The 26,395-nt window shown below is 32.6% G+C and overlaps 2 protein-coding genes and 1 long non-coding RNA gene across 4 annotated transcripts in view; 2 read left to right on the top strand and 1 right to left on the bottom strand.

Moving 5' to 3' along the window:
* The window catches only part of LOC131844147 (phosphatidylinositol 4-kinase alpha), a 41,077-nt gene extending 19,696 nt beyond the window's left edge, over positions 1-21,381 (bottom strand). Inside the window, exons 1-12 of the mRNA XM_059192950.1 lie at positions 21,225-21,381; positions 19,538-19,748; positions 11,534-12,258; positions 9,649-9,762; positions 8,778-8,955; positions 5,516-5,616; positions 4,364-4,514; positions 3,752-3,947; positions 2,848-2,958; positions 2,064-2,237; positions 774-984; positions 192-303 (exon numbers count right to left, since the gene is read on the bottom strand). Coding sequence (XP_059048933.1) covers positions 192-303; positions 774-984; positions 2,064-2,237; positions 2,848-2,958; positions 3,752-3,947; positions 4,364-4,514; positions 5,516-5,616; positions 8,778-8,955; positions 9,649-9,762; positions 11,534-12,258; positions 19,538-19,748; positions 21,225-21,308 — 2,368 coding nt within the window. The 5' untranslated portion in view covers positions 21,309-21,381. The remainder of the gene's footprint in view (positions 1-191; positions 304-773; positions 985-2,063; positions 2,238-2,847; positions 2,959-3,751; positions 3,948-4,363; positions 4,515-5,515; positions 5,617-8,777; positions 8,956-9,648; positions 9,763-11,533; positions 12,259-19,537; positions 19,749-21,224) is intronic.
* On the top strand, positions 17,002-18,172 carry LOC131844656 (uncharacterized). Its single transcript, XR_009357601.1, has 3 exons — positions 17,002-17,075; positions 17,572-17,599; positions 18,125-18,172. It is a non-coding gene; the product is annotated as an uncharacterized LOC131844656 (long non-coding RNA).
* Positions 21,382-22,483: 1,102 nt separating the features above from the next.
* Positions 22,484-25,926, top strand: LOC131846184 (facilitated trehalose transporter Tret1-like). Of its 2 annotated transcripts, XM_059195437.1 has the most exons (4): positions 22,484-23,193; positions 23,281-23,326; positions 23,906-24,038; positions 24,503-25,926. In XM_059195437.1, exons 2-4 carry the CDS (start codon positions 23,288-23,290, stop codon positions 25,771-25,773), a joined length of 1,443 nt encoding a protein of 480 aa, XP_059051420.1. In that variant the 5' UTR covers positions 22,484-23,193; positions 23,281-23,287; the 3' UTR covers positions 25,774-25,926. The 2 variants fall into 2 exon arrangements, with proteins under 2 accessions (XP_059051420.1, XP_059051413.1); XM_059195430.1 differs by having other exon boundaries at positions 22,484-23,326.
* Positions 25,927-26,395: the final 469 nt, after the last annotated feature.

Here is a 26,395-nt window from a genome sequence, read left to right as displayed (position 1 = left end):
AACAAGATGTTTAAATATATCTATACAAATAATATATGTTTATAATATTTACATACAGAAGTATTATAGTAAAGAAGTGCTGAATTGAATCTTAAAACAATTTAGTTAAGAGTTATTATTATGAAATATTTATTTAGTACAATTATGTAAAATATAAGTATAATTAACATAAATATGTGATGGATAGATACCTGAATCTGCAGCTGTGAAACCCATGACTACACAATATAGCCAGAAATCTTTGAACAGCTTGTGAAGTCTGGGCTTTGGATGTTTGATGGGCGGGAGCCTCTTGACTAGAACCTAAAAATAAATACATTTAAGATTAAAACTAAAATATATACTCCAACCGTATTGCAAGATTTGGTAGTAATCTGTGGAGACTGCCATACTTCGAAAGTCCACATTTCAATAAACATATTCCTAACCAATTTGGCTAGAGGCAGTCCTGTTTCTGTATCTTTCGAGACGATGTTAGCTTCGCCACCTGCCATGTTTTACGTCTTAATTTATTATGTAGAAATAGCATTTATTTGATACAGTGACAAAGTCACACTATATCCAGATATTATCTTCGTACAAACTTAAATAATTAGCATTTCCTTCTTCATAACTAAGTTCAGACTACAGCCTACGACAAAGACTATGAATGCACCATTACGTTTGAAATTTGACATAAAAAAGGTAAGCTGCAGCAAACTGACTCTATAGGATTTAATCAATTCAGATATCTATACAACTAGATAATAAAGTAAAAAATCAAATGTACATACTGCAATAACGGGTATAAGCACGCCAAGATTGCCCGCGCTACCCGATGCCTTCAGCACGGGTGCGGGCGAACGGTCGGTGGCACGTTCCCCGCCAAGTCCCAACTGCACGAACAACTCCAGCAAACGCGTGAGCAGTTCTAAACGCGCATTAGTGCCGCGAACATTTGCCGCTATGTTCGCAAGCGCGTTCAGAACTGCCCCCGATACATGTCTGTACAACAAAGAATTGTTTATGTTAATACTCGTAATTTATTACACTTGCAACTTTAATCACGCGAGATCCCTTACCGGCTAAACAGTGACAATTGTCAACAGTGTTTCCGGCTCTTTAGGAAGGAATATGAATATATTTTTCATGTAACTGGAATAGGAAAAAACTCATATTTCCATCTATACATATAAATAAAATTGAAGTGTCTGTTGGTAATATTGAAATAACCGTTTTTTTTACTACATGCATATGAATGTAAATTATATGTACCGTACATATACCAAAATAACATTTTTTACAATTTTTATCTGTCTGTCTGTTTGTTCCGGCTAATCTCTGAAATGGCTGGACAGATTTAGACGGGACTTTTTTGGTACGTAGCTGATGTAATAAGGAGTAACTTGGGCTACTTTAATTTTAGAAAAAATCTTTCATTTTGGAAAAATAAAGTTATGTTCCACGCGGAGGAAGTCGCGGGAACAGCTAGTTCCTAATAAAAAGGCTAATGCTATGCATTCGGGTTCGGTATTTTTTCTCTTCAAACCAGAATACAGCTTACAAATTGTTTCCTGACAGAAATAAGTGAGACAGACAGTGAGGGTACGGATCAAGTATATGTGGTTTGATGTTAAGTGGACTGTATTATTTTATAATAATATGACAGGCACGTGGATTGACACGATACACTATTAGGTTTGTGATAGAACTAACATTATCTCAGGGAAATCGACACAGCGCCATCCAGTCCCAAGCTAAGCATATCTAGTGTTATGGGTATTAAGTCAACTAATAAAAAACACAAATTTCTTTTTTTTTTTTGTAAATTTATACTTAATATACATAAAAAAACAAACAGACCGAACAAACAATCATACTCATAGATACAAATTTCTGTAACATACGAGGATACCGGCGATCATCGGATGTGAGGTGCTAAACCGCTAGACCACCGAAGCCGACCGAAGCAGGACTTTTAGAAAGTCTATTTTGGACTTATTGATGGTTTTTAGCCCGTAGACTTCATAGTAGGACCTACGGATACAAATGACGTTTTTGTTTTCTTTTTAAACTCTACTTACCTATACTGCTTCCTATCGTCAGTGTGATGGTAGGCCGCGCTGGCTGCTTCTACGGTAATGACTGTGAACATGCGCATGATCTCGTCGTGTGCGGGCCCCTCGGGGCTCGCCAGCGCCATACAGCCGAGCTGGTCTACTATCAAAGTGTCCAAAGACGATGGGGAGCGGCATAGCCTGCGGATAAAATATACCATCGGGATTTAATCAAGTTGGGAAAATACCTCATTGCTCAAAAAGTACACCGTTACTAAAAGATGTATAATATTGTTTTTGGTACGACACGAAATAACAGATAAACATCTGTAAACAATATGAAGACCACTGAATTTCACGTATTATAAAGATGGACGTTGGGAGGTCAAATTTCTACTTCAGAATAATCATTCTGTATCTAAGATACAGAATGATTATTTGTTATCAAGGATTATGATTTATGTACATTTTGGTGCGCTATACAATCTTATTAATATTATAAACGCGAAAGTTTGTGTATATGTATGGATGTTTGTTACTCATTCACACAAACTACTGAACGGATTTTGATGAAACTTTACAGTAATATATATACATCAGAATAACATACAGGCTGTAAATTTCACGCGGGTGAAACCACAGGCAGAGCTAGTACTTACAAAAATGGGTAATGACTTGTATATTTGTATTCCATTCTGAAAAGTAGTATTAATAAGAGAAAACATGCCAAATACGAATTATAGATTCTAAAATGAGCACTGGTTTAAATTTATTCGCTCTGTATATTATTTCTTTGTGTTGTGTGTATTACCTTTGTTGGAAAAATTGCAGAATTGTATCTGTAGTTTTGGGCGTATCCTTGAGGGCGACGGCGACGTGTCCCAACATGATAACGATGTTTGTACTGATCAGCGACGATTCACTAAAAAAAAGAAAATTTTAAGGCCTTAACATACGTCATGAGGAAAGAGTATTGGTCGTAATGGGGACTAGTGATCCAATAGCCAGCAATATACCATTGCAGGTTGACCTCCAATCTAGACTGCGTAACAATTTTGATAAACTTCTGATAAATTCGTCATTATGTTCTAACTTACATGACGTCATATCTTCTCCCACTGGTGCCCCCAGCGTCTACGTTTATTTAGGAGATTTTGACTGACATCAAGCAAGAATAGTTGCATTGCTTTATTACCGGTGAAAAACAAAATATCATTCATGTAGGTCTATAACAGACTCTAATGAGATGTCAAATCTACCGTCAGTTCGGGGTGCTTTCGGGTATGATGACTGACAAGAAACTCAGCTCTTTCTTTTCAATGAGCTTGTACTTGTACATATGATTACAAATCTAGATACTTATTTTTAAATGTGTGTAATAACCAATGTTTATATTGTTAACCGGGTCTAAACAATAATAATTTTAAGGTCAATGTCATTTATCATAAAATTAAAAATATAAAGTATTATATAATTTATTTATAATAATAATAAAAAATAACCCTGGACAATTAACACAGTGTCATCTAGTCCCATGGTAAGCAGAGTTTGTTTTATGGGTACTAGAGAACAATCATACTAATGAATACAAATTGCACCGTGCCAGGATTCGGAAGCAAACTGGTGCGCCAAACAGTTAGACCACCGAGTTCATAAATCGTTCGCGTTAAGACCCGGTTATCAATCAGTCAATATGTATATGATTAGTTCCTCACCTGTCACTAGTTTCAGCGGTAAACAATCGGTTACTAACTGAGCCCACAAGTGCTGGGACACAGACCAAGTCCACAGTGAGTGCAGCTTCAAGCGCCACGCACAGATTCTCTATTGCGGCGTCTCGAAGCTTCTCGAAAGGCGTCGACTTCACTGGGACGCCGGTTTCCGTCAAACCCTGGAGTTCTTTCCCCTGTACTGTATAAAAATGTTTATCCCTAGAGACTACATCATGTGGAGTTTATTAAAAAGGGTATATTAGCAGTAGGACTAAATTTATGGATAACTCTTATTCATTTCATGCGGCTCATCAGTGAAATACACTTCCTTTACATATTCTATAAAGTCCTTCTATGGGCTCATTCAAGGAAAAGTTAAACTAAGTATTACTTCGCACTACCTCTCTACCATTTCATGCTTAGTTGTATCATTGTACTCCTATTTATATTTATATATACTATGTACACATTTACATATGTAATCAGTATACTTATTATTAAGTATAGATTATATACATATTTTTCTAAATACATACTTTTTACACATAGGAAATAACGAAACCAATAGAAGCAACTATCCATCTGACGTAAACAGTGTGAATGAATGTAACTTACATGTAACCTTCATGTGTTCCTTGCCAGTTTTTTCTAACTCCAATTTGTGTAACTTGAACAGTATCGGCGATGGAGTAACGAGGAAATCTCTTAAGCAATAAATTGAAGTGTTCGCAATTGTCGGAAACTTTGTCGCTAATTTACCAAGTCCCTGAAATAATATACAAATACATTTATTAAAAATACCTGAAAAATGTTAATTGACAACAACAAACAAAGGAGTTCGTTGCTATACAAAATATTCGGATTGACGTCGTGTTCAGAAGCAAATCCGACTTTTTTACCAGCAGATGATGCAGTTGGGCCGTTGCCACCTCTGTGATAATAATAAAACAGCTGTCCCTTTCTTTGTGAATATAGTTGTCGGTTATAGATTGTAATATGTGTTAACCCAAGGAAATGTCAAGTGTTGTCAGAAAAACTACATTTGATAATGCCTCTGACTATATTAACATAGTAACATCGTAATGCAATGCATCTCTCTCTAGGGGGGAAAGGGGATTGTTAGTAATGTGGATTGATTATCTTACTGCTAGCAATGTACCATGTCAGGTTGACCTCCACGCGGTTCCCCCTGGAAACCATCGTGATAAATTCTTGGTGAATTTGTCACGATGAGCTAACTGACCTGACCTCATGCTCATCTTATCATCCTCCACTGGTGCCCCGCCATCGTAAACCGTTAGCGCAGGCGGGTGCACCATTACATTATCATTTATAAAAAAAAAAAATGCATCTCTCTCTTTCTAGAAGCATTAAGCTACTGTACATTTACATGCTACATTTATATTAATTATTAAAGTAAAAAATATCAAGAATGCTATTTTGTTTTAGAAAGGCTCCACTGAAAATCAGCGCTGCAGTGACACGATGCGGCACCAGCTGAGTGGAGGCCCTTTCAGCTCTTAGCGCGAAATTAGCCATTAAGATTTTCTGTATTTTACTCTGTATGGTGCTATGCTGAATAAATTATTATTATTAATCTTAAATAAAGCTTAAATCTTTTGAAATATGCAATGTATTTTATTGCTGTTAATAGCAATAAATATAGTGATTCAAGACGAAGGTTTATATATATATTACATGTACACCCGTGCAAAACCGGGGAGGGTAGCTAGTTTATTATAAAACTTATTCTATGTTTATACTTACTTCAAGACAGACCATCAGGAGCGGCATATGTGCTAATATCAATTTATGGTTGTGATTAGAATTTATTTTCTCCGTCAAACGGCCGCATAATGAATCCGCACCTAAAAATACATTTTTATTATAGAATTATCAAAGATTAATAAGAAAAAATGTATTTTATTTACAAAAAAATAAATTAATGATCTAAGAGGACAGCAATCTATGAGAATTATCTCATATATATTTATATACTTCACAGCACGGCCGTTATATAAAGGGTAAGCAGAAAGAACAATAATGTATTATAATTGTAAGAATATAAAAAAGTTATATATAATTTTGAAAAATGATGATCGATGTCAAATAGATTGTATGGGAATAATACTGCAATAAAAATTGTCTATCAACAAAATCATCATAAACAGTTAGTAATATACAAATATATTACTTAATTTGATTTGACTGACACACGAAAAAACCATATATTCATCATATATTTATGAAAGGGGATGTTTTGAATTATGTTACGAACTAGCATGCCACAAGGATATATTATATATATTAGGATAAAATTCATTCTGTAATGTTCATTACTGAATTGTAATGAATGAATGATATTTGTATATTGATTAATGATATAAATGATCTATATGTCAAATTGGAGACTAAAAACAAAAGCTAACCTAAATTATGGTGCCAACCAAAGTCAATTTCAAACGATTGTTGTGCGGTTCACGAAAAAATTCCATTGACCAAATTGTACTCTGTTCCTTTATTCATATCATCAGAGGTTCGAGTTTAACCATTTCATTTATAAAAAATATTAACCGTATGTTCTGTTCAAATACATTCCAATGAATTATTTTGTGAACGCAATCATTTGGTGACTATTTCTATAATTATTTCATATAATTCTGAATGGTTTCAAAAATAATCAAGAAAAAGGACAATGAATATAGAACTTCAACGAAATTATTGACAGTCATTAGAATGACACCAACACCATGCTGTAGTGTTAGTCAATCGGGTTGTCACTCTCACACGAATAAAGATACCTATTAATATGGTTAGAGCGTTTATAAGTGCTGGTACATCATAGTCCCCATCAACTGTAAAATTATAATAAATTCCAAATTCAAATTAAAACGTTACAATAAATAATAGGACTGGATACAATTAAATAGCAATCGATTTGAAATACCAAATTCAATTTAACGTCGTATTTAAATCCTTGTAAAAATATATGTGATTTATCACATTTATTTTACATCAGTCTTGACATTCCAAATTCAAATGAACATCTTGTACTTGAACAATAGTATACTACGATATAAGTGCTTTATGATAGTTATAGCACACGAGGCGTAATTTCAGTCCGAACCGAAGGCAGGAGCGTAATAGAGCCGAGTGCGTTAAAGATGGACGTATATTGTTGACGTTGTATATAATAAATCTAATGCTCTCGATTGCTTTCCCGCCATTTTACTTTTTAAATCAGGATGCATTCTACTGGTTGGTGCCGCGCGGCAATCAATTCGAAATTTGATAAAAATAGCAAACAATATAAATACATCATATGCGTTAATAACGCGAGCGTGTTTTATGAGCTGAAGTATACATCTTAAACCGGAGAAATTAGATCCAGTTTACGAAAATATTTTTATATTAAGTACCTTGTTTTTGCTATAAAAGGTTAATCCCGCCGTAATTTTTTTTATTCATATCACGATTATGAAAATAAAAAATAAATAATTGACGTTTTGGATAGGTATCTAAAACATTCACATCAATATCGACAATCAAAATGGATAAATTAATCAAAACTAATGGCTAATGAATGTAACGAGTTGAATCTTATAATGAATCTTTACTAAATATTAATATAGGTACCTATGTAAAAATGCATCCCCATTAACTCTAGTTTCACCACAACTTGAAAAGACTTCAGTCGTCTTTTTATCGTTTTGGAATATTCGCAAAATGTTCATGAGTTCATGAACAAAAAAAAGAAAATTGTGAAGTAAATAGAAATGTTTTAGAAAATTTTACTAATATGTATATTCCTGTGGTACGAAACAAGATAGTCGCTGTCGTGTGTCTGCTAGTATACCATTTAGGCAGGAGTTGGCGTTCAGCCGGTCCATACGACTTTCCGCTGGTGTAGAGCGCCTACTGTACTCACACCGAGATATTTACATATATTTCGGCGAAGTAGTAAAGCCAGCTGCGACCAGCAGCATTTAATTATTTTGAAAAATGTTTTTCGTTTTTAAAATATTAAAATCCCCATATCAAGTCACTCATCTGTGTAAAAACATCCTATTGGTGAGGAGAGTATGAATTTTAATATAACTATAGTCATATATTCCACTAATGACGACCTATGGATCGAGATGTTTATAATATTATCATTACTTTATTTATCATTTTTATCGCTTATCATTTCAAATAAAAATATATGATAAGCATGGAATGCTCATTAGTGATAAAGAAAATACATATTAAAGAGTACAATTAGAAAATACATATAAAACTACGATAACTATAAACAAAAGTTTAAAAATAATTTTAATATAAATCCTGCTTTACATTTAGTTACAAAATGTTAATAAAAACGGCGTCTCGTGACACCAATTATGTGTGCCATTCCGGAGATCTAAGATTTCTTGCCTTAATACATCGTGATTTTGTCATATATTAATACATAAATTCTGGTGTAGTACTTTATTATTAATGATAAAAATATATACTTTTATCATTAATAATAAAGTACTAACTATTACATCGTTTTTTTTCTTAAGGGATGTTAATGGAATGGTGTACCTGCACTAACGGTATACGCTGGCGAGGCACCAGCGAAAGCTGATGAGTATGAGGTCAGGTTAGTTAGCCCATCGTGGCAAATTCACCAGGAATTTAACATGATGGTTTCCAGGACTACCAGGTGGAGGTCAACCTGACATTATACATTGCTAGCAATGGGGTTATTAATCGACATTACTAACAATCCCTTCCCTCAAAACATTATAGTTAATACCTGGTAAATTGGCCACGTTGAACTGACCTTACGGTCATCCTATTATCCTCCATTGGTGCCCTGGTAGCATAGACAATTTCCATAGGCAGGCTCATATCCATTAACATCCATAATTTCACTTATAAACAGATTAAAGAAAGCATTGTGGCGATAGAAATAGGTGATATACAGGTAGCCGCGCAGGTGACTTTGTTCAAAGTCTACCTCTGTTATATACAAATGTAGAAGAATAAACCATATGCTTACCAGTCTCGTCACCTATAGCCCATACAAGCAGATCGACGCACGCCGAATTGGCCATCACGTTCACTTTGAACTTGTTTACTGAAGCGAAGTTATTTTCTCTGTCTTCTTTCTCAGAGGCATCGTGGTGCCGGCTCTGTAGTTCTGTTTGTCCGCTTAAGAAGAGGCATTTTACAAACTCCTATAAAATAGATAAATAAAATGATATATAATTCATTTGATATAACAAAAATGAATGCAATGTTTACTGTGTACTGTACGCATAATACATCTTTTTAGTAACCGTGCTCCCAGCCCTCAAGATACAAGTCTGACATAGTTTGTTACCAATAAGAGAAATTAAATTGTATTGTAGTAAATAATTAATGTAAATGTACAAGTACAAATCCATGTGTTAAGAATTAATAAATAAATAAAACAAATCGCTATGAAACACGGCTAGGTTACTGGTTTCATGATTTCATCATTGTGATCTGGTGATTAACGCGGAAGGTAGCCGTTGATAGGGCCTAATCTAGAGCCATAAACATAACTACATGACATATTTTTTGTCACTGAAGTAAGAAAACTACGAAATTTATTTAAATATAATTTCTATGGATGCAATCGTAGTTTTTCAAATAGGAACGTAGTTTTTAGCATTCCGTATGCCGGGTTCATCAACTCCAAGCAGTCTCTTTTAACTCAGATGTATGTATGGAAAGGTTAATAAATGACGTACTTCTGAGGTAACAAGTATAAAAAATATACAATCCGATTGAGAACCGTCCGTTTTCGAAATCAGATTAAAATATAAATAACAATACACACATATCACGGTTTATATGATGACAATGGATTAGAAGTTATTTAAGATATATTTAAAAATGTTCACCTGGACATCTTTAGTAAAGGGGCCCGGAAGATTCTTCTGATGTTGCAATAATTCCCGTAGCAGAGTTACCATTACCAAATTCAGGGTTTCCGAGAAAGATTTATATGGAAAAACCTGTAACAAACATTATCAAGTATATACATAGAGTGTCTCTAAATGCTTGAATATATACAGATGAGATAGTTTGTAATTGGGATTTTTTTGTAATCCCATTACTAGCAATGTCTTGTTAAGTTGACCACCACACAGTCCTCTCTAGAAACCATTAATTCCTAGTGTATTCGCCACGATCGTCCTCCTCATGACTGATTTATTCATCTTCCACTTATACACCACATATTCATTATAAGAAAAATCTACTAATAGGTGAAAGAATTTTTAATATCGGTTAGGTATTTTTTGAGTTTATCTATTGTAAACATTAAAATCTTCTCTTTATAATATTACAAGAGCCCACGCATTTTCGTCTTTTTAAAAATAAAAAAAAATAATTAGCATTGTTGTAGCATGATGTTTTGAAGCCTTTCTCAATAAATGGAGTTATACAACACTAAAAGAATATTTAAAATCTGATCAGTTGCGCCGTAGATTATATCCTGAAAAACATTACCGATAATATCAAGTAATCTTTACTTGATATTATTGTTTTTTGTAATTGTTTATATAGAAAATTGATATTGAGGAATTATTTTTTAATTATATTTATCATAATTTAGATATTATGTATTGTTGCATCAATAAATATAATAATAGCGTGATAAACCCTTAAGAAAAGTTTTAATATAAGTGTTTGAGGCCGTATAGCTTATATCCGTATCGATGCCCTATAATTCGCAAATTCAATGCCCCCGGTACAAATATAAGGAAACAAGTTTCATGAGTGGAAATAATAGTACCTAATTAAAACATAGATAATGCAGACAAATAGATAATAAAACATAGATAATAACAGATAACATAACATGTGGTATCTATAAATCGTGCGGAAGGGGGTTTGCATTAAATAAATAACTCTCATAAGATTACACATTTTTTTTTTGTATGATGACGAACTGTAACTATTCTATAAAATATTAGATTAAGGTAAGATATATATATACATATATAAGTTTTATCGTACCTATATCTTTTGTATGCAGATAACGATCACGACATTATTATTACATGTATAGACAGACCTCTTCATTCCCAGGGTCTCGTAAAAGCCGTCTCAAACAAAATACAATTAAAATAGCGTAACACTGGACATAAAATCCTATACTAAGCCATATAAGCCGGATGGTACTAACAATAAACTCAAAAGTAATAGGAAAACAATGGGATGTTAAGAGAAAGGGTAATGTGAAATAGATTATTACCCTTCCTCTTAACATCCCATCAGATCGAACTATACGCAGTTCATCATGAAAATCATAGTGGTTCTGTCCTAATAATTTTAACATAGTCTAAGTGCAGACGAGACACTAATTTGGTTAAGTGACTATTAGAAAATCATGAATCTCAATCTCCCAATTTGCTTGTTTGCCTGTCTTTATTTTGTAATATCTGTACCTTTAAAATTGTCGTATCCTTGTACAAGTTGTACTTTGGAATAAAGATTATTAGTATTTAAATATATATCTGTGTTATCTACTAAGCCTGGTGGCAAGTAATTTAGTAAAAAATGCTCTATTCACCTACTATTTTCAAACAATAATAAATTACATTAAGTGAAGAATGTAGAAAATAGACTTCAAATTTGGAAAATAAAATTGAATATCAAAAATTTTATGTTTTCATCAAGCAGTTTATTATATTCATAATGATACTGTAGTCAAATAGTAGAAGCTATAGATATATAGATTACTCGGGACTTCCCCCATAACTGAATGAAAATTGTACTAACTTGAATTTGTCCGGAAGCGTAAATATCCTCAGCTTCTTCATCCAGGAACGCGAGCAGTTCTTTCGTCAGTAAATCCTTAGCCACCGTCAATATTGACTGCAAATACGCCACATAGAACTGGACGTTGATCCTCTTCTCAGGAGATTCCGAGAACCTCATATAAGGGAATTGATTGAAGCTAGATCCGAACTTGTGAAAGAAGTACGTGGTAGGGTCATAAGGTACTGAACTATAGCTGTGTAAGGAGCCTCTTTTAAGGGTCCCCCCGGAACTATCAACGGTATCCGTGCCATTAACCATTCCGTTCTCATTATTAGGATTCAGATTTCCCGATAAGGAACGAGGAATAATTGGTCTGAATTGGTTGAATTTCCTCTTCTTGTCTAATGTGGAATACTCGAAATTTGTTTCAGGTTCTTTGGACTTCAATGGACTGCTGGGTTGAGGAAAAAGGCGGCATAGTAATGGAGGGTCCACAGTTGCATATCTGCCCATTGATCTAGCTAATCCTATCAGAATTGGTATTGTACTTTTGCATAATTGAAGCTTTGAAATCGTTTGCGTGTAGTCTTTGCTCTCGTGACAGTTAATGATTGTCTTCGTCAGATTCGACATAAGCTCAATTTGGGCTTTGATGATTTCTTCCCTGGTGGAAGGCTGTTTGGCAGCGATGTCAGAGAGGAGTGTATTCAGACAGAAACTGAACTTCTCTGACATAGGAATGCCTGGAACAAATAATATATATTAATTTAATTTAAAGGTAGACGATATACAAAAGTTACATATAATAAAATCGTAAAATTTTGACGAGACGAAAAATGTCTGTTCGTCTGTTAGTGTGAGCTGTCACGTAGAAATGGCTGTAAGAATAACAAAGAAATTGTCACAGAATATCAAGCCATAGTTTTTAAACATGGCTGATTATGTAGACTAATAAAAACTTAATAACACACATAATTAGATACGCTATAATTAGTTTTGAGGATGTTTTTTAACTAATTCATTATTCTACAACTTTCTTTAACTCATTATTCAAATAATGGATGGCGTCATACAGGTGAATGTATAAATAACTTGCTCCTCTCACCGAAAATACATTATATATTAAAAGACAAAAACACAATAATAAACAAGACAAAGATGTAACAATGGGCGACCTTAAAGCTAAAAGCGATCTCTTCCAGGTGCTTTATGAATTGTTGTCGTTTGATGACCATCAATAGACGGCGATCTACAAATATATACATTTCACGTATTACGATTACAAATTGTAGCTTTTAATAATTACATACATCCATATCATTCATATATATTACAATGTAAATATATACAATACATAAAAGTATGTATTGTAGCAGAAAACTATTGTGTTTTCTATATATTTTCCGATTGCAATGATTATACAGTAATATTATGGTAATTATCCTTTGTACAACGTAACAAGCGACCTTGACATATCAATTTGTCACCGCTTGACCTTCGAGTGAATATATAATGACAATAATTAATAATTACACTAACTAACAATAATAATAATTGTATATATAATGAAGACGAAACAGTTTTTTAAACTATATTTATAAAAAGAAATATTATTATTTTAAATAAGTTATAGTCAAACCGCATTACCAATACTATCAATATTCTCCATTTTTGGGGTTCTCCATTCTGTAGAGAAATAAAACTTCGATATATACTACTATGTATGTACTAGGATTTTTCGATCGCGAAAAAGCGTTCCCGTCGGGTGGAGTGCTGGTGGCAGCGGAAAGAAAACATCGACAGAGGAGAGCGGGGGAGTCCTCTATAGTGTTGTGAGAGGAAAATGTTCTAACACGCATTCCTTTTTTTAATATTTGTTACTCCGTCTCCGTCATTATACACCGAAATAAAGAATCTTTTTAAATTTCAGATTGACATACTTTCAGATTGCTCCCATTTGTTTTCAAGATTTCGTTGTCGGTTTTTTTGCTAAAATTATTGTTATTATTGGATCAATGTTTAGCTATATTACCTCAGCAATATACTAATAGCTATTAAAAATAACTACCAACCCAAACTAGACGTTTGTTTTGATAATAAAGTCTAATTTTAGGTGTACCATGGAAATTCAGAAATTAGGAATAGCAATGTCTGTATTCCGAATACTAACAGCACACGGTAGTGACAGAATTGTTTACATAGATGCAAGTAGTTTTGAAGATTATTTCTATCGTCAAATCTATACATATAAAAAAAATTGGAGTGTCTGTTTGTAATATTGAAATAAACGTTTTTTACTACATGCATATGAATATAAATACGGCACATACACCAAAATAACATTTTTCACAATTTTTGTCTGTCTGTCTGTTTGTTCCGGCTAATCTCTGAAATGGCTGGACCGATTTTGTCGGGACTTTTTTTGGCAGTTAGCTGTTGTAATAAGGAGTAACTTAGGCTACTTTTATTTTATAAAAATAAAGTTAAATTCCACGCGGACGAAGACGCGGGTGCAGCTACTATAAAATAATTAAATAACATAAACTCACTCACATCTTGTATAATCTAAACGAAAAGCAGCATCTTTACATAGTATGAAATGAAAACGCTACCACTGTCTATACGCTTAGATCTTTTAAATAAGCTACGCAACGGATTTAAAATCAATTTTAGTAATAGATAGAATAAATGATTCAAGAGCAAAGGTTTATATGTAGGTATAATACATGTACACCCATGCGAAGCCCCGGCTTCAGCTTCCAGCTTCGGCCCGAGTAGTTAGGTTATAAAATATAATCAATAACAAACAATCAAAAGCAGTAAATGTTTGTTTTAGTGTAGGTTTCCATACTGAACCTCCAGTCTATTAAAAATTATTTACCTTATCAAAATCTACAAAAACACTGATCAATAATTAAAGAAAATAAAGAGTTGCCAGAGGGGACAGCCACATGAAACAACTAGTTTAATATAACAACAAATACAAAATATCCTGAGATAAAAACTGAGGCTCCTAAGAATATCCTCCAATTCTTGTCCCTGACGGGTCTAGGTAACTTTGAAGAAAGGCGAGCACAATAGATCTGTACAGGTCACAGCACCTAATAATAGCCCAAAACCCCCAATAAAAAAATATATAACAAGGCAACAAATTCACAACATCAATGTAGTAAACATTATAATAACGCTAATCATTATAATTTTTGCCAAAATTATAACGATTCTTATCGTTAGATATAATTTAAGCTGAAATTATATATCTAAATTAGAATTTGCATTATTGCAGTTTACATAATATCTAGATTTGTCAAACTGGTCATAATAATTGTACTACCATTTACATATAAATAGGGTTCAATATACTTTGTAGGAATAATATGTGAGCCTTACAAATCCTTACTAATAATATTATAAATATGAAAGTAACTATGTCTGTCTGTCACGCTGTCTAGACCCTGAGAAAGGATAAGCTTTTAATCTAAAAATAGGTTACAAGGGGTCAAAAGGGGAGATGAAATGGTTTTATGGAAGTATCGTCATATTTAAAGCTAGTATTTTTAGGCTGTTGATTAAATATATATATACATATATAACATTTGAATTTTGTTAAAAAAATCCTTAAAGGGGTAAAATAAAATAACTGTTTGTATACAGTTGTTTGTAAAGTTTGTATGGAAAATTGTCATTTGTCGTCTATTCCTGCGGACGAATAACCGGGCACAGCTAGTTATAATTATAAACTTTAAATAGTATCAATTTGGTAGAGCGTATTAAAATATTTTTAGTACCTTCTACTTTTATAGAGTACAAGAATATAAATGTTATATTAGAAATTACGTCAGTCAATAACATGTTGAATCATTGTTGGAGTTAATATCGGAAGATACTAAAAACGTGATCAGAATATTATGGATCACGTCATCATTGACCAGATAATTTTTAGGTATATGCTTTGCTGTACAGGGCTAATCATTGTAGGTAAACCAAGGTAAAAGCGAGTTTGTGAAAAACGAACTATTCTTTCTAAAACTGTGGTTCTTAATCATTGATGGGTGATTGGAAAAAATAATCTCGACATTGACCAGCAACTGTTTTAGGGTTTTTTTTTTTTTTATATTTAAATACATTTTTCCACAGACATATTCGTCCGTGCCTTTTTTAATTTACTTTAATATTATAATATTTATTTAATTTCCATTTTTGTACAACTCCAGCCGAGATGTTACAATTTGCCTAACAGTGACACCGAGGCAGACCTTATCCGTCTGGCCCAGAACCACCGCTGGCCGGCCGGGTGAGTTGACAACATGCAGTGTCACCCATCTTTATTTGGAGGATTAGATTTATCAATATGCATATACAATTATATAAATCTTACACTACTACTAATTTCACAGTTTTCATTACATTGTGCAATGTAAGAATTCATAATGTAACAATACACATTATGAATCCTTACACTGCATATACAATTATATGAATTCTTATTTTAAAGTATTCTTTAACTATTCAAAGTTCACTATTTGTTATAGTCCAGGTTTTGTTTAATTATTGATTGTTTAAAAAAAAAAAACTGTTTTAGGGTTACATGCAGTACACGTGACTAAATCATTGGTCTTTCTATATTACAAAAGAAATTTTGCTCTATATACAAATCGCTCATAAACCTAGTCAAAGCCTATATTAAGAATGATCTCACGAACCGTTTCAGACGCTTCCGTGGACCAGCTGTAGTCCGCGGACCACAGGTTAAGAACAGTGCTCCGTCCATAAAGACGTATTTAAAGGGTTGGAGGGTGAGAGGCAATATAATTACAGGATGGATGGATGGATGGATGTATGACAGAGGCATAACTTCTTAGTCCTCTGGGGTAACACGTGGGTGATATCGTAGACATCGCATGAAGTCCGTAGTTCTGTTCATGTATATAGACGATGATTAAGTACATATATAGGTACATGAACAGCACTACCGACTTATAATTAAGTTGGCCATTACCTTGTTTGTACTGGCTTCTTTTTTTTATTTAATGTTATAAAAAAAAAGAATCCATGAAAAACCCATGACTTGTTTGCCATTTTAATAAAATAAAAAATTGAGTCACACAATCATAAATGTCTATGAGGATTTTATTTTCTATTTTCTATTACAGGTCTTTGGGAATGTTCGTCATCTTCATTAATATGTATCACTGGAAGAAAGAGTAGTAACCTATGGCAAAAAAATTAAAACTACACTTTACAAAGCATCTCTAAACGTACCTAATTCACGGTACAGTAAACAATGTAGTTATTTTTAGACATTTTACTATTTCGTAGTAGCACCAACAAACACGGTCATTTGACAAACAGTTCAATTTTAGATGATTATTTAACGATTATCATTACAGCTGTTAAAAATGTCGCGTTTATTTTTAAACGGCAGGCTCTATATAAAATATGGTATAAAAGGGCGGAATGCTGCATACACTTCATATCATTTGAGATAAGTATTCAATAAACATACAAAATGGTGAAAAGCTTCCTGATCCTGATCGCAGTAGTGATGCTGGCCACTTCTGTGAGTACTCGTTGGTTACTTTTAAATATTTATTTAAGTGTAAGCTATTTCGAGCATTATGGTTGTTATCTATACATATAATAAAAAATTACTGATCGCTGTATCGGAGTAAAACTATTAATGGGAGGCTTTTCAACATAATAGAATAGAAAATTGTTGATTGTCTAAGCGTTTGTGGGCGCTAATATCAAAACGATTTAACTAATGTGGATAGTGCTTTTTCACTACTATATTGTGGTAAATATTACGCATAATATTGAGTTTGTATTATTCCAATCGTATATCTATTGGAATAATAAAAAAGAAATAACCACGAAGTCGCATTGAAATTACCTTGGTCACAGACCATAAAATTTTAAGAAATGGAGATTCTATATTCTGCTCTTTATAATATATAATATAATGTAATCATACTTATCTTATGTAATATTACTCAATAAGAAGTGCACATTTATAAGGGCCCTGATCGATTTATCATAACATATTGTATTTACAGACCCACCAGCAATCTGCAGGAGAATCGGGTAAGTTATATATATTATTTATGTATACTAATTTAAATTGATCCCTAATGATTTAGAACAAAGGGTAAATCATAAAGTTTCTACAAGCCAAAACCAAGTAAAAATACTCATGAAAATTAGTAATATTCACATAGAAACAAATTGAAAATCTGAAACAAATATGAACTTTTTATACGATTGAATTAAGGTGTTAATAACTATTTTCAATTGTCCGCTTAACTTCTTACGTTTAACACTAAACCTATCTGATGCATAGATAGAAGGATGCCAAAGATAACTGAGAACATTTAATGAATTAATTTAATTTAATATATTTATCGGAATATATTTTCACATGAATGTGTACGCGTAATCCTTTTCATCTTAATACCAAAAAAATAAAAATTTATTCCTACTGACTACAGAATTAGATATCTAAGACGAAAATTAATTAATACGGAGTATATGTGGAGTAGTCAAAGACATTGGCAACTATAACTAGGTACTAATGAGTATTTTTTCTATAAATGTGTTCATTTTCTGCAGGTGCCGGAGCTGGTAGCGTTGGCGGAAATGCCGGTGGCAGTTTTGGAGGTATTCACAATATTGGGTCTTGAAATCTGGATGGATTTCAAGCATAAGATACACTATAGACTGTCTTTATGTAATTTTTTAATATTGAATTAATAATTTAATAATGAATACCATTTCATTTCATTTAATTTCAAAACTACTCTACAAATTTACAGCCGGATTCAGTCTAGGAGCCAGTGCTGGTGGACAGGCTGGAGGTCAGGCCGCCGGGCAGGGTACAGGTGGTGCTGGGGCCGGCAAGTAATCGGAAATATGGTATGGTATGAGTGATTAAAATATAAATTTATCTCCGGCTCCTATGACTGATTTTTTCACATTGACAGTTCGAAAATATTTCTATACCAAGAAGTATAAAAAAATAGAAACTAGCCATCTACCCTGGTTTTGTACGTAATATAATTTTATTCTGTACCCTAGCTGTATATTGATAAAAACTGGATGAAGTTGTATGAAGTAATTTTCGCATATATGTACATACATATGTAAATGAATAAAATATTACAAAACTCTTGTATTGAATTCTGTTGAACTAAGACTACCCATATTAGCATGTTATCAGAATGTCTAAAGTACTGACATTAGATTATTACGATTTTATTATATATACAGACATGATATTAATTCTGATATATTGAATGTATATGTTATATTATGCAAATTTTAAGAAAATTGTATAAATTTGACAGATGGGCAAAGGCAAGTAACAATATGTCAACTATTCAGTGCCTTGTGACAATAACAATTTGTTGGTGTTGTAATAATATTTTGAATTATCAATTAATGAGTTATTGCTATATCACTTACTTATTATCACTATTTTATCTATTTGAGAGTAAGAAAAGACTGCACTACTTAAAACTAAGTACCAGGCATGATATGGGTCTAAATTTAGTTTATATATTATAAATAAGATGGTTTAAGTATGTAATTTTTGATAAATGTAAATATCTTTTGCAGAAATAAACATCAGCATACTTTATGGAAACACAGGACAACATTTTGACATTTTAATTTGGAAAGAAGATTTAACAATTAACTAATACTATTACTAATAATTAGAGTCAATAAACATACATACATAATATGTCACTTTAATTTTAATCTACCTATCTTTTTTACTGCCACTGAATTTCTCTTTTTACCTATCAGCTGACTTGTTTGCACACAAGTGAGAAAGGGTATGGAGAGAAGTACGGTCAAAATACACTAATATTGTACCATTTTTCATTGAATCTCATTCGTATTGGCTATAGATTTATTTATAGTATAGATTAAATTCTAACCTCCTTTCTTTTTTTAAAAAATTACAAAATTTTAAGTTATAGCACAATAATTGTATGGATAATTAAGAAAAGAACTACTTACGATCAATATTTTTAACTCTACACTGAGGCTCTTCAAACTGTGCATTATTGAGACACTTTAGAACCTTCAAAAAGTACGGGAGCAGTTTGTCTTGATGCTGCTGTCCGCTGTGTAGGAAGTAGAGGCCAAGAGCTATGCATGCCTCCTGACTCCGAGATGTCACTACCAGTGATGAGCTGGCTTGCGGGCACAGCATAAACAAGGTGTTGACCTGTACAATTTATAAATTATGTATGGATAATAAAATATACAATCATGGCTGTTGACCATAATGATTACTGGGTCTATTGTTACTACTCAGAGGCTCTAACAACAATTGACATGTCCACATTCAACTATGTATACTTGAAATCAACATGACATATTTTTCTTTTGATTTACATGGCTCTCAGCATAATTCTTGGTCCAATTTCTCTGATTTACATTGCTCTCCAATTAATTCTTGCTCTATTGAAGGTATTTTTTTTACCAGTACAATACATATCTTGAATTGATATTTCAAATAAGTATAATCATGGGATGATGGGACATTTTGTCAATTATACATGTCAAACTTTTATTGAACTAATGTTTTCTCCCTACCAGCCAGGTCAATTTGCCAACAGGTATACAACAGGTTCAACCTGCAGGTTAAATTGAGAAAAACTGTCAAGAAATCCAACTGAATTTTTTACACAAATCAATCAAACACATATCTTTTCTTTCCATAATAGCTCAGTAAACATTGAACTTTCATAGAATAAAATAAAAAAATGGTCTTCTAAATATAATAGCCACATTTTAAGTATATACTGATCCAATAGTGCACAAATTAGGTCCAGGGTTAAATTCTCGGTTAGATTCACAAAAAACTTTTACGTCCCCAGTAGTTGGTTTATATGTTTACAGGCTTATAGCTGAATAAAAGTTTTATTGCAACTCTGAGAGCCATGCTTGTCGAACTATAGTATAATTAGCTCAGAATTTATATAAATTTAAATATTTCTATATTTATTATATTATATTGTTAGGTGTAACTTCCTGTGGTGGCGCCACCGTCGTGCGGCGCGTCTATAAAAGGCTGCGAAACCCAGAACGACAGATGTGCTCTCGAACGAATCTCCGTATCATACCGTGTTTGCTTTATAAGTTCTTTTACTGATTTTGTTAAAATTAATTATACGATTTGTTATATGTTTCTTTTATTTAATTAAATTTAGAGGATATTCCTAACAATATATATATATCTTAAATATTTAACACATTAAATATTTATATGTATCTATCATTAGACTCTATAACAACCTGTAACATACCATGTAATATCAAATTTAAAATAATTCTGCAATCTGAGAGATTAAAACACTAACTAGCCTTTGTAATTCTCAGCTGCCTATAAAATTTTCAATTCCTCAAAACTACCTTAAATGCATATTAGTGATTATGACTTCATATATTTCTTTTTAATGAATGCTATTAGTATAGGAGGGTCATTATCACAAAGATATCAATAAAATTGACGTCAAAACAGTGATGAGATCATGGTTTGTAAAAACACAACACGAAACCTTTATGATCCCTTAATAAAAATAATTCAGAATGAATAATGTACAAAGATAATCTTTACAAGTTTCCACTAATTTAATAACACTACATTAATAGGAATCCTTTCGTAATAGATTACAAAACAAGTAATTTTGAAACAAACCTTTTCCCATGGCGTTGGGTTTATGTTCGATAAACAACGCGCCAAATGTTGCACTGTCTCTTTGAAGAACTCGTGTTCATCCATTATTAGTTCATATAAATTCGATAAAAACCATTTTATGTCCTGAAAATTATTTTTACTAAATATGAATGTCGTTCATGAAATGTAAGTTCACTTCTGTGATTTTTGATTGACTGACTGAGTTTGACTGAAACTGAAAAACGACAGAATAACACTGTGATACAATCAAAGGATACAATGTTGTCAATATTTCGGTAACTGACAGTTTGACGTTTCTGTCAGTATCACTATCAGTTATTCCAGACGTTTGACAAAAACTTCAATTTATCTATAAAGGATGTATTCAAATATCAATTATGAATCGAATATTACTTTATGGTACGATATCAGTTTGCTAGTTCATCACCCAAATAACAAATTGACTAGATAATAATGTAGTAAGGTACTTTTGTTTTCTGAGATTTTCTTATGAATTTAATGGATGAAGGTTTTATTAGACCATAGGTTCAGGGGCGGATCTTCCTAAGGGTTTCTTGGGCTGCAGCCCAGGGCCCCGAAGATACAAAGGGCCCCCAGTCCCCACTAAAACGATATTTAGAATATAAAAAAATATTTACAATGTTAAAAAACCTATCATAAGGTTGGTAACCCTAAAATCAATGCAATCAACCCATGCAAGTGCAATATTTCTGGTTGCAGGCTGTACGGCCCAAGGATCTTTGCCTGTTCCATCACTGAAAAGGAGATGGACGAATATGGGAAAAAAAAATTCTGGTTGCTTGTTTTTGGTCGGTGTATTTTTTTAGTTGAGTAATATAATTAGGTATATCCCTTAGTAGATTTAGGCCAGGGCCCACAAATTCACGATCCGCCCCTATCTTAGGTTGGTCTTATATTAATCTGATGACCCGATAAATTGGATGTGATTAATTCTGTATTTTGATTTGAATCCTTATTTCCGTTCGTGTTGTCCTCACGCAATAAAACTTAATCTCAAATCGTTAAAATGTATTAATATATTCAACATATTCTAAGCACTTATGCATATGAGTTTTTTTATATTAATATTATTACTTTTCGAACATTTATACTTAGTCATGAATATGTAGCTCAGAAAATAAAAAAGAAAATATTCACACGGAAATTATCACGATGGTTTCTACGGGGAAATAGCTATGGGGTCATAAGCCACAGTAGGTACTAAAAACCTCTTCCCGCATATATATGAATAGGACTGTGTAAAATTCCGCAGTAACACAAAGTGAAGGGTGTAACTTTATAAAGTTTCAAGCTGAATTTAGTGGTTAAGTATAGGTATACATACATATATGTATGTAGCATTTTTTCGGAAAGGCAGAAAAACACCTTCCGGTACCTACAGTACCTAGTACCACACAGCTGTAGAGAAGGCCATATGTACATCTACGCATTGTTGGTTTGGAAAACATCACCACTGTTCAAATAAGTTGTTTCGCTCGATATATTTCATTGTAGCGAAAAAAGGATTTGCATATTTAGTGCACGGTTATTTAGTAGACGTTATTGGTTAAATGGTTACTATGTCATTTATGTAATGGTTCAATATTAAAAATTAACTGAAAGGAAGCATCGTTATAGGTATCATAATCATAAATTATTAGATTTCGTTCGTCAAAAAAATCGTAACCTATGTAATCAACATAGGAATACTTAGTCTATTGATTTCCGTAATAATTTGAATGGATATATACACTCAAATAATATAATCGAACTAACTGACTCTAAGCGATTTTTATTTCAACCTTTGTATTGCAAATATACAAACAGACATCAAATGTATTCTATAATATTAGTTCATATATACAAAAAAGCTCCTGTATTGAAGTTGATTAAATATTAAAATATTCAAGTCCTCTATTGAACCTCCGCTACGAATGTGAAACACTTGATGAATCTCTATATAATATAGGTAGGTAATGTTTTTCAGTACACTTCAAGGTGCGTCATTTCATTAGCGACTGCGTTGATGTTGGATACATTTTTATCATTTTTATAGAAAAACAATGGAGTTCAGTGCCGATATCAAACCATTTCTGAGACAGGTGCGTACTTTTCTTTTATTTGGGTAAAGAGAAAATATAAGATTTTATTAATGTTTATTTATTATGACTAAACTTAACAAATATTTCACCAATTTTGAATGCTTGTGGGCCTTGTGGCCTTGTGGAAAAAAGAGTTCCTAAGAATACTTCTTTTTAAAAGGAAGGAAATTCTTAGATAATTGATTTTAATTAATGAAATTGTATACTTATAGGTAATTCATATAACTATGTATTTATGAAAAATATTAGATACTATATGTTCATAATTTAATTATACAAAAGGAACCAAAAACTAAAAACCTTATAAATATATTGCAATAACTAAAATCCACGTCCAGTTCAAAAGGGCTTCGAAATTACAACGGCCTGCGCCGAGGTTGGAACTCCTAGCGGTGGCCTTAGACTAGAGTTGTATCAGTCAGGCGGGAGTTGGTCTTCAGCCGCTCCATAAATTCCGCGGATTTAGAGTGCTATCTGCACTTGCCCTTTATAGCCCGGTGAAGCTGTAAAGCTGCTAATAACATTAAATTAGTTCGAAAATAATCATTACTATTTAAATTTAAGCATGTATACTTTCAGTGCCTGGTAACAACTGGTGTTTCAATATGTATGATGGAGCATAGTTTAGTCATGTCCTACACTGGCATACTGATACCACAACTGCGCAATGAAACTACCATATATGAAAATGAGAATAAGGAATCTTGGATTGGTAAGTAGTTACTTTGCAAATGCTCGATGTATCGCAGAATTTTCCTCTGAAACCGGCCAAGTGCTTGTCGAATTACTAAATATACTACTTGCACATTAGAATTACTCAAAACTCATTGGACAAATTTCACTTTTAGATGTGAAGAATAAACCGTGACTTTATCTTATCCAGATTTTCACAGATTTAACTTTGTCTGTAGGAAACTTTAAAGAAAGAACAATATATCGTTGTTCCAAAAATGTAAAGAATATCATACCTGTAATTATTTTTATACTTTTGTGTTTAATAACACATTAACAAATTGCATTGCAACAAACAGATAAACTGCTAAAAAAAGATTTTTTCTTTATTTAATTAATTTTGGTAGATCCATTTTTAGAATCGTATATATTAATTGTTTTAATAGTGTAAAACATTACATATTAGTACACCTGTTTAATCATCTGATTATCTTTTTCTTTCAGCATCTGTCCAAGGTATATCTTTATTTCTCGGCGCCTTAATGACATCACATATATTGAGTAGATATGGGCGAAGAAAAGCTAACCTCTTATGTGCCTCGATAATGATTGTGGGATGGCTTTGTATAATACTAGCTTCTAATATTACAACAATTTTAATTGGAAGATTTACTCAGGGCTTAGCACTAGGTATTTCAAGCGTATCTGGATCAGTTTTGGTTGGTGAATATACTTCTCCAAAATATCGAGGAGGCTTTTTAACAAAATTGTCGTTAACCATATTCATTGGAAGTTTTATAAGCCATATATTAGGATCCTTTCTCCATTGGCGTACAACAGCAGCCGTTTGCTTGGTAATAACAATCGTGGATTTGATTGTAATTTATATATCTCCTGAATCACCTATGTTTCTTGTTACAAGAGGCAAATTTGATGAGTGCAGGAAAGTATTTCACTGGCTCCGAGGTTCACATGAGAATGAAGAATTAGAAGGCATGATAAAAGCAGAAATACTATGCAAAGAGACAACAACTCGTCCAAAGACTACAGACCTTTCAAGTAAAATCAGTGCTATGATACTTATTATGAAAGATCCTCAATTTTTTAAACCATTGCTTGTAATGTTACATCTGGATATAATAAATATGTGGAGTGGAGGCATCATGATAGATGTATACGCCAGTGATATATTTCAAAAAGTCATGGGAAGCGATACTAATGTAGCTTCCGTTATAATTACTGTCGACTGCGTTAGGATAGCATTAGCATTTTGTGCTGTTTTCATTCATACAAAATTTAGACGACGTCCAATGCTTATATTATTTGTTAGTCTAAATGTGGCTGCTTATTTTCTCATTGCTGGAAGTTATTACTTTAAGAGCAAAGAGGTAGCATTTTTTAATAACCCTAAAATAGGTTTTGTACTTATCATCTTTCACGCATTTACTACTGTTTTTGGAGCAGTAACTCTATCGAATATTTTAGCCGGTGAAATTTTCCCTTTACGATTTAAGGCGATAGAGAGTACAATATGTATATTATTCTTAGCTGTTAATATCACAATTAAAATGAAGACAGTGCCGTATTTGTTCTCCTCCATAGGTTTATCTGGTGCGTATTGCCTGTACGGTTGCATAATAGCCTACGGACTGATAGTGGCAGTTGTCATGATGCCAGAAACCAAAGGAAAATCTTTGTTGATTATCGAAAATTATTGGAAAAATGAACAACCGACAAAAGGCGAGTTAGCCTCGCTTGCAGAAAGATCTGCATAATATAGATACTTTGGAAATTATTATAGTAAAAATAAAATCACATTTTTATTGTGAAGCATTCTAGAGATATTTTTTATATATATGATATATCTACCTACTTGTGTTTCATGTATCAAATTTTTACATAATCATTTATTAGCAGAGATTATTTAATTTTTTGTTATACTACTACTATTTAATGTTACCAACAACTATACAGGTAGGTATGGTATTTATAATATATCTGATGTACGTGATTTAGTGCTGCATGTTGCCATGACAGTTTTGAGAAAATATCTGTTTTAGTGAAATGTTAATTTAAGAACCTCTTTATGCTTTAACATTAGGAATATCGCACTTTGGTCTCTCTTGTAGGTTTAATTTTAAGATTTTAGTGCCCACTTTTCACGCTGTAGGTATAATTGTGTTGATGACTATTACACTTATAGGCCATAATAAAAATTATAAGCCTAAAATAAATATTATTAAAATTCAAACCAACGCGGTCTCTATGTTTTCTTTATTTGATTTTCATTTGTTAATTGTGTTTGTTTTGTTTATTAAACTGACTACTAGATATGATTTGAAATCAGAAAGTTTCGTGCTATTTGAAGATTTACATATTTTAAAATAATTCAAATAG

The sequence above is a fragment of the Achroia grisella genome, unplaced genomic scaffold, assembly GCF_030625045.1.
Source record: "Achroia grisella isolate CSIRO2021 unplaced genomic scaffold, CSIRO_AGI_Agris_v1 utg109, whole genome shotgun sequence".
NCBI lineage: Eukaryota > Metazoa > Arthropoda > Insecta > Lepidoptera > Pyralidae > Achroia > Achroia grisella.
This window is presented reverse-complemented; position numbering and strand designations above follow the sequence as displayed.